Source organism: Canis lupus, chromosome 1 (genome assembly GCF_048164855.1).
Source record: "Canis lupus baileyi chromosome 1, mCanLup2.hap1, whole genome shotgun sequence".
Classification (NCBI taxonomy): Eukaryota; Metazoa; Chordata; class Mammalia; order Carnivora; family Canidae; genus Canis; species Canis lupus.
Genome location: NC_132838.1, coordinates 45827454 through 45840635, shown reverse-complemented (window position 1 = coordinate 45840635; position 13182 = coordinate 45827454). Strand labels below are relative to the sequence as shown.

Here is a 13182-nt window from a genome sequence, read left to right as displayed (position 1 = left end):
ACTACAAGTATTTTGAAAGCACAGATATCTAGGAGGGGCAGAAAAAGAGGAACATGTTAGATCTACAGGTTTAGGAGCTCCTGGATGGCTCAGTCAGTTAGGTGTCTGACTTGGGTTCAGTTAGGCGTCTGCCTTGGCTCATGACCTCAGTGTCCCCTGCTCAGCAGGGACCCTGCTTCTCCTTCTCCCTCTGCCCCCACCCCCCGCTAGTGCTCTCTGACTCTCTCTGTGAAATAAATAAAATGTTTTTTAAAAATTAAAAAAATAAAGGTTTAGTATGAGTGCACAACCTTATTAAAAAGTAGAAAAGATATACCCATGTTTCGAGCAGCATTACCTACAAAAACCAAAAGGTAGAAGCAATCTAACCTTCTTTTGACAAATGAATGGATAAACACAATGCAGTATATACATATGATGGAATTATTCACTCATAAAAAGGAAAGAGATTCCAATACATGCTGTGTAACATCGACAAATCTTGAGAACATTATGCTATGTGGAATAAGCCAGTCACAAAAGAACAAATACTATAGGGTTCACTTCTATAAGATAGAGCAGTCAAAATTCATAGACAGGAAGCAGAATAGTGGTTGGTAAGGGGTGGGGAATGAAGTTTGTTTGATAGATACAAAGTTGCAGTCTTGCAACATGAAAATAAGTTCCAAATATGAATGGTGTTAATGGCTGAACAGCAACGTATGTAATGTCCCGGAGCTGTCATTCTTAACCATCCTTAATGGTTACAATGGTAAAGCTTTGTTATGTGTATTTTACCATTTAAAAAAAAATTTAGAAGTTGAAACCAAAATAATGCTCTTATTGAAATAAATTAAATTCAGCTCAATACAAAATATTTGTTAAAAAAAAAAAAACACTATATGGGGTTAGGCATTTTAAGTAGGTAGAAAACCACTTGGATGGATACTGTACCTACTCTAAATGTGACTACATGCAAAACCCAGGTGAAACATCCCCTCTTCTAAATATGCATCTCCCTCACCTGAAGTGTGCCCTTCTCGGATCCCACAGTCGGGAATATTTGTTTCCACACCTTGGTCCCATAATACTGGGAGTACTTTGACAACAAGAATGATGTGTCCCCCCACCCATTCCCTCTCTGCCTCAGGCTGTGATCTCCAAAAACTCTCTTTGCCAAGTACCTTCACTCACTCCTTCAGCCACTTAAATATCAAGAAGATTTGCAAACACCACCATGGAAAGTAGAGTGAAAGTCAATAGAATATAGACAAGAGGCTAAGAAGGCATCAGAGAGAAAACCAACATAACATTGGGTCAAAATAGATATGTAAATTGAGAAACAAAGAGCATGTCAATTTTATCAACTCAACAAAATAAAAAACAAAGAACAAATCACAAGAAAATTTTAACATATTACAACGACTAGAACTTGATTAGCTGGATTCATTTTAAGGAAAAAAGTTACATCCACGTGTTCAAACAAGACAAGATACGTACTGATCGTTATCTATTGAGTTCCCATGATAAAAGAATAAAATGTTGAAATGAACTTTAAGATATCAGCACAGCCCATAAGGAGCTCAAAGCCAAGTTTAAATACAAACAAATGGAAATGCAGAAATCAAATATTACAAAGTGACTTGGGTAAGACTGACCCTTAACTTCTAAATTGAAGGTAAAGCAATAACATAAGTTTAAGAAAGTTAGACCCTCAGTTCATCCCTGGAGGCCCTGGTGGATTTACACAAAGGGAACATGGGAGGGGAAGTGGTGAAGGGCAGCATTCCCAGCCAGTGAGAAGCTGAGAGCAAAGGCAGGAGGTGAATTAGGACTTGCTCATGTCAGAACAGCACACAGCACACAGCCTATTTGTTGTGTGACTCTTACTACCATCATTTCAAATTCATCTATTTTTATACTCATTTCTTTTAATTACTGTGGCATTTTTCCTTATGTATCTTTTTAGTCTAATATAAATAAATAAAAAATGAAGGAAGAGGCTACCCTAGTTTATACTGAAAAGGTAAACATAAAGAAAGAAAATTTAGTCCAAAGATACTAGAGCATACTAGACGAGGATGGACAACACAGCTCTCGGGCAGTGTTCCGATGCTTACCAAAATCAGACACACTGCCAGTCTTGGTAAGTTGTACATCGTAAACACTCAGCGGAAAGATTTCTATTTCATCATAAACCTACAGAAGGAAAAAAACAAAATCAAAAATACGATGTCATGGTATCTTGCACATTTATTTTAATATTTTATTTACTTATTTATTTGAGAGAGAATGCAAACGGGGAGGAACAGACTCCAGCTGAGCCCGGAGTCCAACATGGGGTTCAATTCGACCATCCATGAGATCATGACTACCCAGGCACCTCTTTAGAAATTTATGATTTCCAAACTAGATGCCAAATTAAAACAGGATTCTCCCCTCCCTGACATATATACATATATATATATATATACACACACACACACACACACACACATATACATATATATATGTATTTTTTTTAGTAGGTTCCACATCCAGCATGGAGCCCAATGCAGGGCTTGAACCCTGAAATCAAGACTGGAGCCAAGATCAAGAGTCGGATACTTAACTGACTGAGTCACCCAGGCACCCCCACAAATTACAGACTTTTAAAATCAAGAGGCCATGGATGTGGCTCAAAATCCCTTTCTAAAGCTCATACACACTTGCCTGTTCTTGCATGTATTCATATGGTGCAGGGATACAGTACTCAGTGTTTTCATCTACTAATTTTCGGAGTTGTAGGCCATAGTGGCTGGGTTCCAGCTGCCTCATCTGTAAAGAAAAAAGACATCTACTCAGATTTTACATTTTTTTTCTAAATTCATCATTGTTCATTAAAAATAAAAGTGGAAATTTCTGAAGGAGTTTAAACTCACACACTATATACAGAAATTATACTGAAATTTAAAGGTGTAAAAAAAGAAAGAGGGAGCAAATAATTATTTTTAGGAAGGTTTTCTCTAAATGACACTGATTATCACTAAAAGCGAAAGACATATTTTTAAGAACTTCTGGTAGTATATTTATCTGACAAAATAGATCTTACCATCTCAGCAAATGCTGTATCATTTTATATGCTGGTTTTACCTAAGTTGTTTCTGATTACCGAAGTAGAGAAATTGTGTAAAATGTGAAAAATCTCATATTCTACAGACTTCAGAATCAGGAATTTCCTACCCCAAAAATGTTTCAAAAGGAAAATGTAGACACGTACTCATTCGCTCACTCAGAAATTATCTCAGGCCCATGCTCTAACTGGGTCTAACTGACCCACTCTGACTTCTGGCATCCTCTATCACTTACAAGACTTATGAATTTCATAACTCATGTTGTTGCTATAAAACACTCTTGTTGGCTATCTGAATAAGAGCCTTACGTAAAAGAGCAAAAGGACATTAAACTCCTAAGAATGTAAGCTACATATATGTGTCTGGTGTTCTAAGGCATAAGTCAAAGTGAGACGATTAAAGGATAAAATTAAAGATTACCCAAGTCTATTAAGTGTACATGGTAAAGAGTTATCAAAGTCTACATGCCTTTTCTCACCACTCCACGGATTTGACAGCATTTTCTCTGAAAACTTAAGAACAGTTCAGCTCTACTACGCCACCTGGTGGATTAAAAATCTCTGCTCTAACGTTCAGGCTACTATCTCAGCAGGCCTTCTTTTAAAACTTAGTGTCAACACTCTTTTCAGAAATACAATGCAGTTTGAATAACGAGTAAAACACCGTCTCCTACAATCTCCGTGAAGCAAATGTGAATAGCCAAGTTACTCATTTAATCTAGATTAACTCTATAAAACTGCTTAGGAGTAAACCAAACTACTTTGAAGTTTATGCCGCTTTCTTACATAGCACTGTCTCTAAGGAACTTAAATAACAAGTCTTCATAATTATTCTAGATATTAAGGTATATAAGGAATTTTAGTAAAACAGCTCAGGTTTTTCATGAAAGCAAGGGGTTGTAACCTAACAACTCACCCTTCTAAAATATGGAGAAGAATGCTAATTAAAGTAATAAATATGTCCATTATTAAACATGTTGATTAATAGATGCTAATCTTAAAAAAAAAAAACTTTTTTTAAATTTTAAAAAATAGATGCTAATCTTTTCCCTAGTATAGAAAGTAAGGTCTTAAATACCATACAAATTTGGAAGGCATAGGGAAGCAAGATTAATGATTCTTTCTATTGAGGCGTATTTCTGTAGCAAAATCCATTACCTTGCATGCAAGAGTCAAAATATCTTCTACTCTGTGTTCTGGCTTGATCATTACAGTAACTCCTTGATTATCCTGAAAATGAACGTAAGTCTGGGCTTCCCATGTGTTGTCTCGGGGAACACCATCGGCTGTTGAACCATATATATGCAGAAGTTCATCCACCTGTTTTCAGATACCACAAGAAAATACAGACTTGATACACAAAGCATAGACACTACTAAAACAATGTCCCCTTGACTCATGGCGTATTTTATAGTAAACCCTTCCACATTCCTTGTATGTCTGGCTTCTCACAATCCTCTGGGGCAGACAAGTTCAATGCCTCTCATTGGATCCACATGAAACAAGCCCGGGGAGGCTGACGAGAAGGCAATGGACTCCTCATCCAGTGTTATAGCCATGTGCCATTTGCCACTTAGCTCAAATCTGAATATGACACAGTGGATGCAAGGATGCTTGGTAGCCACTCTCACTGCTCTAGAATTGCCAGTTGACAAGAGCCCTGTGAAATCTGCATTCCTGATACCTGTGAGTTTTAATACACAGGTATTCTTGTTTATGGCCACTGATGCCTGCCACATCCTAACCCAAACTGCACTTGATCCAAGCATGTTTCTCTTCTCTCTTCCTTCAACTTACTTTTTAAAATCCCTAATCCTGGGAACATTTTTTTTTTCCTTTCCTTCAACTATTTCACATCTAGATACTCTTAGAAATCATGCCCAAATATACCACCTTTAAAAGGAAGCTTTTCCCAAAGATGTTTACTTCTCTGGATGACATTAACATGCTAATTCAATGACCTCATGCTAATGTGTACTTCCATGATTTATAAACAAAAATAGTTAACATTTATTAAGCAACTCAGAAATGCTGTCCTCTGGTTAGATTCTTGCATTAGTCTGGTGGTAAAGAGTTGGGGATTTGATAACAAAAAACCTAATGTTCCAGTTATACACTCTACCATTTAATCAGCAGTAGGACAAGACATTGACTTTACTGAGCCTTGTCTCCTATTCTGTAAAAGGGGATAGTAACATAATTTACTTAAGTTTATTAGTTAATACAGATTTTGCAAGCAAAAAAATACACATGTGAAAATACCTTACACATTAGAAAATGTTACTTTCAATACTATCACATTATTATATCCTACTTATCATAAAGTTATCATCAGCAGATTTTGCTTTGAATTCCATGCATTGAAAAAGAAAACCCCACAAAGCAAAAAACCCTCTTATGATGAATTAAAAAACTAGAATGGGGGGCACCTAGGTGGCTCAGCCAGTTAAGTATCTGCCTTTAGCTCTCAGGTCATGATTCTGGGGTCCTGGGTTCTAAGCAGGGAGCCTGTTTGTCCTCCTCCCCTCAAACTTGTGTTCTCTTTTGCTCTCTCAATAAATAAAATTAAAAAAAAAAAACAACTAGAATAGATATACTGAAAATTTAGGGGGAAAAACAGGCTTAGGAAATCAAGAGAAGAATCCATTTTTCTGTGTTATCTTTTTAAAAATGTGGTATTTGTCTTTAGAGGAACGTTTCTGGATCCGTCATGGATCTGTCACTTTCTGTACATTTTGTTGGAAGATGATCACAGCCCAGAATGAATACCAACCTCATGTGCCAAAGCAAAAGAAAAAAAGAAAGGAATAGATGCCTGGAGCCAAGGAGCAGGAAGCCAGGATGGAACCACTTTCTCCTGAAGGATCCTATCTCATAGAGATCACTCTTCCTTCTCTGATTCAACCTCCAGATCCTTTTCCTGTAGAGAGTGATTTCAACCAGGTGCATCAGCAATAAGGAGGGAGGTACTGCTTTACAGGTACAGACCTCAGCTCTCAAACCAGGCTTGCTCAGAATCAAACTAAAACCCCAGCAGAGGTCACTGCGGAGTAAGAAACCACACAAGAAACCAGGCCAAGAAGAAACCAAATAGTGGATTACACCTGCAAAGCAATTTAACCTTTAAAAGCAGACAAGAAAAAAATGACTGAAGATGGACGGGAGAAATACAAGATCACAGAGAGACTGTTTTACATGGGGCTAGTTGGAATAAGTTTGTTGTTGCTATTAAGTAGGCTTCACAGCCAACGCGAAGCTTGAACTCACCACCCTGAGATGACAAGTTGCATATTCTACTAACTGAGCCACCCAGGCAGTCAGGTGACCCTGGATGAAATAATATTTCATCTCGCTGTCCGTTCACTCACTACTAACACTTTATGCATTACCCTGACCCTCTACATAACAAGCAAGAAAATGAGGCTCAGAAAATTCTAGAAACTTGCCCAAGCTCACATAGTGAGCTGCGATGGTGGTACTCTAGGGATTTGAACCCTAAAACCCCAGCTCACCACCACTGTGCTACGGAAATATCAACCTGGCAGTTAGTTACCTCCCCAAAGTGGATACAACCTAACCAAGTTCTAGTGGAACAAAACAGCCCACCTGACATTCCCCACAAGGCAGCAGCACTCTCCTGCCTCCAGTTCCTTATTCATCTCAATTTCCCTTCCCCGCTTTACCTTCCTCACAGATCCAGTGCGAAAACCACATACATCCTTCAACCTTATTTCCAGTGCTACAGGCTTTCTCTCTCTCTAATGAAGTCTCTTCTGCTCCTTTCCTTTTACCCCAATTTGACTCGATTAAATGAATCTACAGTCGTATCTCTGATGTAGCACTTAGCTAAGCCCAGCTCACTGGACAGTCATTTTTAGGCTGATGCCAAATCTCCACTCCTCACTCTCCCCACCCCCATCCCCAACCCCACCCCCACCCCCTCACCCCTGTGCTAAGACAAATGACAGCAGAGGCTCTTTCTGGCTCTGAGTCTTCTTTGGACCTTGACACCATGCATTCTGCATATCCAGCACAGGGGCGTTGAATTGGATGCAACTAGAAATTCACAGTCATACATAGGCTTGAAAGGTAAAAGCTGTTCTATCCATACAGCCAAGTTCCTAATCTTTCCTAAGTTTCAAGAAGCGAAATTAGTAAGAGAGTATTGAAGAGGAAGAAGTTCTAGACAAGAGAAAAGGATGCAGGTAAATGACGAAGGAGAGAATGATCATCTTCCTCTCAATGAAATAAGGCTTTGTACCTACAGCTGGCCGCTCTGAGGAATCATTTCCTGAGTCTACACTGTTGACCTAAGATCGAGTAAATGATGGGAAGGGAAAATGCCTATCAAAGCCAAGGCTGTGGAAGATTCATAGATAGCCCCTCAAGAGCTCCTGCAGTGAAAATTTACATGTTTTTCCTGTGCGTAACATACAATCTCAAATGTATGCAATTAAAGAAAGGGAAAACCTGGTTATTTCAAGGAAACATCAGGAATATGGAGCTAATTAATTAATTAGAACAAGAAAAAGAAAAGGCTACATGTTTACAGAGGTTGTCCTAGGTGGTTGTAAGCTTTGCCTACCTGGAGCAAAAACTAGACAGATTTCCGCAAGGGTCAATGCTGTCTGGGCCGAGAATATATACACGTGGCTTTATTTTCAATAAGCCAGATAAAAGCCATTCTTTTTCATAAAAGGAAAAAAGAATCTTGAATAGAAGCAAAAAAAACTAAGCCTTCTGGAAAGCTCTTTTCCCAGCCTACCCTTTTCAGAGGTGCTTCGTTCACCTTTCTTACCGCTTACCCAGAAGCCTGCAGTCAGCTACTCCACCAAGGTCCAACCTGCCTCCGGCTCCACCTCTCCTCAAACCCCATCCTCTCACTAAAAATTGGTTTCTAGGGGCACCCTGTGTGGCTCAATGGGTTAAGTGGCTGACTTCCTGATTTCAGCTCAGGTCATGATTTCAGGGTCCTGGGATGGAGCCCCATGTCAAGCTCCTTTTGCTCAACGAGGGTCTGCTTCTCTCTCTCCCTCTGCCCCTGCCCAACCACATGCTTGCTCTCTCTCAAAAAAAATAAATACAATCTTTAAAAAAAAAATTTTTTTAAATAGTTTCCAATTAGCTTGCTCAAAAATTGACAATCTGGTCAAATCCCAGCCTTCCCTGGGCTGGCTATCTAAAGTCTCTGGGCTTCAGTTTCTTCACCTTTACAGGGTGCTAGAAGCCCCCAGCTTCATGGGGAGGCCAGGAGAGACTGGCATGAGGAATTGCATTAGAAGGCATTATGCCCTAAAGGGCCATAACATAACATTGTAGAACTTTTTGAAGTTCAGTCTGCAGAACTTCAAAAATTAGAATTATACTGTAGCAACCCAAAGACCCAAAATTCAGCAGTGGCCACTGGAAAAGAACTGCATGAGAACCATACATTGTCTCAAGACCCTGAGGAGCCCCGGGTACTCAGAGCAGCATGTGGTGGACTGTGAGTGGCCACCCATGAGGCAGGAGGAACATCACCCAACCACAGGCATGGCCACCCCAGCTTGATTAACATCGTGCCTTCCTTGTCGGCAACTTCTACAGAAGCATTTATTATTACTATTACATTCATGGTCCTGAAAGCACATGTCAAATTACTTATGCTCAGTGTGCCACAAGGAGAGAAAATTGAAACTCCGCATGTTCTCACAGCAGATGCTTTTGGATCAAATGGCTTGTAATTACTACTTGGATCACTGAAGGGAAGTGAGTAGCAAAATCACAATCTGGCTGTCACAAATGGGTCCTCTACCACACTTGCAGATAAAAGGAAAGTCTATTAGCAAGTGAGATGAGGAGAAAACACAAAAGGACTTACAGGCTCTGGGTTTTCTTAATAACAGCAAAACGTCATGGAGGACAAAGTGTTGATCGCCTTCTTGGGCTGATGCCCAAACATCAGTTGATATGAAGGGAAAATAAAGACCTATCTTTGTACCTATCTATCTGTCTGTATATGCAATGTGTCTTATGCAGGGTTCCACACTACTAATTCTATTTAAACAGATTACTATGCTGTGGTCAAGAATAAGTGGTTTCATTCATATTTTCCATTTAAAAAAAAAAAACCAACATTAGCATTTTTTTTTTTCCAGTTTGGAGCTAATGACTCATGTGACAATACTTCATTCACTAGCAGCCACAGAAAGTTGGGACACCCCAAGCCAATTTTCCAGGAGAAAGAGCCAAGGCCCAGGGGCTCCGCAATTTCTGCATTGAAGCTTCTGGGGTAGCTGCCTTCCAGAGCCTCAGCGGGGGATTTGTTGTCACAATCTCCATAACAAACACCTCCCTTCAAACACTGCTTGAGACTCATTATTACTCATCAAGAAGCATGCTATGAAAAGCTTTCATTTTGGGCTCGCCAAAATGTCCTTTCAAAAATGCTCAAATAAGACTGGCTTTACTCCAATCTTAACAGATTTTGAATTAGGATGACTCAATGTTGGGACTGTTACATGATGCACCAATTAGGAGTGGAATATTTAAAAATGCCTGTGACCCCTCCCTCCCAATTCAGGAATGGCTGCCTTTCTGTATCGCAAATAGACATAATGCAATGGCTATACACAAATAGATGGTCTCTGCAAATTATAAATATTCTCCAAGAATGATGAGCAAAGGAAAACTAGTGAAATATGATTCAACCAGCTACAGGTAGAATTTTAAGTCCTAGAGATACAAAACAAAACACCCTACATTCCACCTGCAACTCAATTTGAACCTAGTTATCTGAGTACCACTGTACAGAAATGATAAATACACAATTAAAATAGCCCTATATGTTAATACAGGGCTACTAATGCAGAATTCATTGTGTCCCTATACCAGAAGCAATTCTTAGTTAAAATAGAAATAAGTGTTTATGCGTATATGCTTTTAAAAAACAGATGCAATATTTCCCTCTCACTGATTATAGCCCCAATGAGACTTGTCAATTAAATCACAAGAAGATCATTTGGTAATTTGAGCACAATTTAAATAAACACTAAGCTTCATTCTGACCATCAATAGCTTTTTTAGCAAAATTTATTTTCCAAGCCTGACATAATTTCAGTTAATAAAAAATGCTTCCATGATATACTTTCTTAACTTTCAAAGAAAGAATTCTAAATCATTATTTAACGATGGGCGAGATACAATAAAAAAAAATTTGTTTTCTATCACAGATCAAACATTTCTTCTCAACTATTATTAAAGGACTATACATCTCATGTAGACAACAGGCAGACTTATTAAGCGATACTATATCTTTAGCAGTTTGCTAAATGGACTGAGAATATATACGTAATCATAAATTATAACCTCTAAAGAGCAAGGGTCTCACTTACAAGCCTGACTGCAAGACAGGACTTGTTCACATCACTGAGAGTAAAAGGTAGCAAACCAAAGAAATACAGGTGTCCCCTCCTTTTCCATAGTCCACACTGTGCCACTCACTGGCTTTTCATGAAAGATCTACGTTTGTAGCTGTTATAGCTAAATGAAAGAAATCCAGAGAAGATGTGCACTTTTATGAAATCAGGTGAAAAGCAAAAACACATTCAGAGTCTGTTTTGCAGTAAGTCATTCATTCTAGAGACAGCACACATGCCCCAGCAGCAAGAGTGGCATGGTCAACTTCCTGCCCTGGGAGCAGCTACACTTGGCATCAAGAGCATCAAGCCACCAGAGCTTTGAACTGTGTCTGTGAGCATCTGAGCTTTACCTCGATTTATTTTGTGCATCCTTTAGCAAGATGTGCCCTGAGGTATCAGAAAAGCCTTACAGGTTATTTGTGGGGTCTGGAAATGCTCAGCATTTTTCCATATAAATTAACGGTATTTGCTTCTTCACTTTTTGCCATTTCGGCTTATGAAAGGTTTCACAGGAATGCTGCTCTACTTTCAATTACTAAGGAAATCTATGAAAGTCATATAATTTTTTAATTAAATGAGGGGGGAGAAAAGGATGGTAATTTGATCTGGATTTTGAAATAGGCTCTGCTTGTGTATAGAAATAAAGGGGCAGAGAATGGGAATTATTTATATTCAATTATAGAAGTCTGACATCTTGATGGTATGATTTATAAAAAGGAAGGTCTGAGGTATACGTGGTTCGCTCAGTTGGTTAAGCATCTGACTCTTAATTTCAGCTGGGGTCAAGATCTCAGGGTGGTGAGACTGAGCCCCATATGGGGCTCCGCACTCAGCTGACCCCTGCTTGAGATTCTCTCTTCCTTTCCCTCTGCCAATCTCCCCACAACACTCTACATAAATAAATAAAATCTTAAAAAAAAAAAAAAAAAAAAGGAAGGTTCGGATTTGGCTTCCTTGCAGTCCCATGGTTGGTCAGATCTAGCAAAAGGAGAGCACCCAGAATACAGAGGAGCAACACAGCAAAATGGTTCCTGGCACAAGCCATTCCATCTCATACCCCACCTCTTGCAGCCCCTGACTTCTGAGAATGGTCGGTGAAGGGGAATGGGGTTTTGAGTGGAGATTTTTCTACCCACCTCAGGACATCTTTGGCAGAGCAGCCCCCTGGGAGCAGCGTCAACAATAACATAACATACTGAAGAGTTCTGGAGCCCATGTTTGGGGCCAAACTCATGTGAAGGCAGAAGAGGTAAGCTGTTTTATATTATTTTAGGATCAGAAGAAAGCACCTCCCTTACCTCCCCCTCAGGAGTATAACACTCAGCCATTCCTCAGTTTTTTTCCAACTAAATTGTCAACTAGCTAAATCATCACAATTAATTAATTAAATAACAGCACCTACTTCTGCAAAAGCATATTACATTTGTCCAAGCCTATTAAAATCAGGTTTCAATCCCAACAAAATGTTTAGAAGTTTAGTGGACATAAATCCCAAGATAAAATGATTTGGTGGAGAAGACAGAGAAATCGTTCAGTATCATGAAACACAACTTTAAGGGGAAGGTGGATTTGAAAAAACTGCAAAGAAAAAGCCTAAGTTCATCCAGTCAATCTTTTACTCTACTCCACAGTTCCATTCAGAAATGGTTCTGAGTTGTTTCGTCAGAAACCCTTTTGGAGTCTGGACAAGGAACTTGGTGATCCAAAGGCTGCTGACTCACAGCATGGATGTACTATCTGTGTGAAGTTCTCTAACAATCCTGAAAGGAAAATGCAATTTTGGATTCACCAAACACTCAAACAATGGTAAGCATTGCTGAGCAATCGGGAACTATAAATGAAAGTTGCTATTTTGATCTTAGTCTAGCCTTTCCACTTTTAAGATAGGGTTACCTATCTTTTAAGACAGGGTATCTTCAAAATAACTTGGCATTCTGAGAACATCTCTTATTTGGTCACTAGAGACCATTTGAATTCTAAATTTATTTTATTTTATTTTATTTTATTTTATTTTAGATCTATTTATTTATTCGGAGAGAGAGACAGGGGCAGAGACACAGGCAGAGGGAGAAGCAGGCTCCACGCAGGGAGCCGGACGCGGGACCCAATCCCGGGTCTCCAGCATCACACCCCAGGCTGCAGGCAGCGCTAAACCGCTGCACCACCTGGGCTGCCCTAAATTTATTTTCAACAGATTCATGTGAAGATTGTGAACTAATGCTGCCCACTCAACTTAGTGTTTGCATTATCAATGTAAGACAAGATGGGTGCCACCTACAGCAACGTTTCCTTCACTGGAGATATTGGGAGTTTTGTGATAGAGTTCCAGAAAACACCTAACTGCTACTTGAATCAAATATCTGATAAACAGGAGTTGGAGGGCTGAGGGGAAGCTAATGAAATGGCTCTGCAATGTTCATTTGGCAGTTATCCTTTTTCAGTGTTTAAAATGTTATGTTCTATAACATTTTATAAGATCTTCATACCAGGGCAAACCCATGGCGCAGCGGTTTAGTGCCACCTGCGGCCCAGGGTGTGATTCTGGAGACCCAGGATTGAGTCCCGCGTCGGGCTCCCTGCATGGAGCCTGCTTCTCCCTCTGCCTGTGTCTCTGCCTCTCAGTGTCTCTCTCTCTCTCTCTCTCTCAATAAGTAAATAAAAAATTTTAAGAAAAAAAAAAAGATCTTCATA

At 39.4% G+C, this 13182-nt stretch overlaps 1 protein-coding gene across 6 annotated transcripts in view; it reads right to left on the bottom strand.

The window, feature by feature from the left end:
* Positions 1–13182, bottom strand: part of TIAM2 (TIAM Rac1 associated GEF 2) — a 217946-nt gene that overhangs the window by 63852 nt on the left and 140912 nt on the right. For all 6 annotated transcript variants that reach the window (XM_072828504.1, XM_072828511.1, XM_072828508.1 and 3 more), the window contains 3 exons: positions 4250–4411; positions 2692–2796; positions 2100–2178 (listed from right to left, as the gene is read on the bottom strand). In XM_072828504.1, the coding sequence (XP_072684605.1) occupies positions 2100–2178; positions 2692–2796; positions 4250–4411 (346 nt within the window). The remainder of the gene's footprint in view (positions 1–2099; positions 2179–2691; positions 2797–4249; positions 4412–13182) is intronic.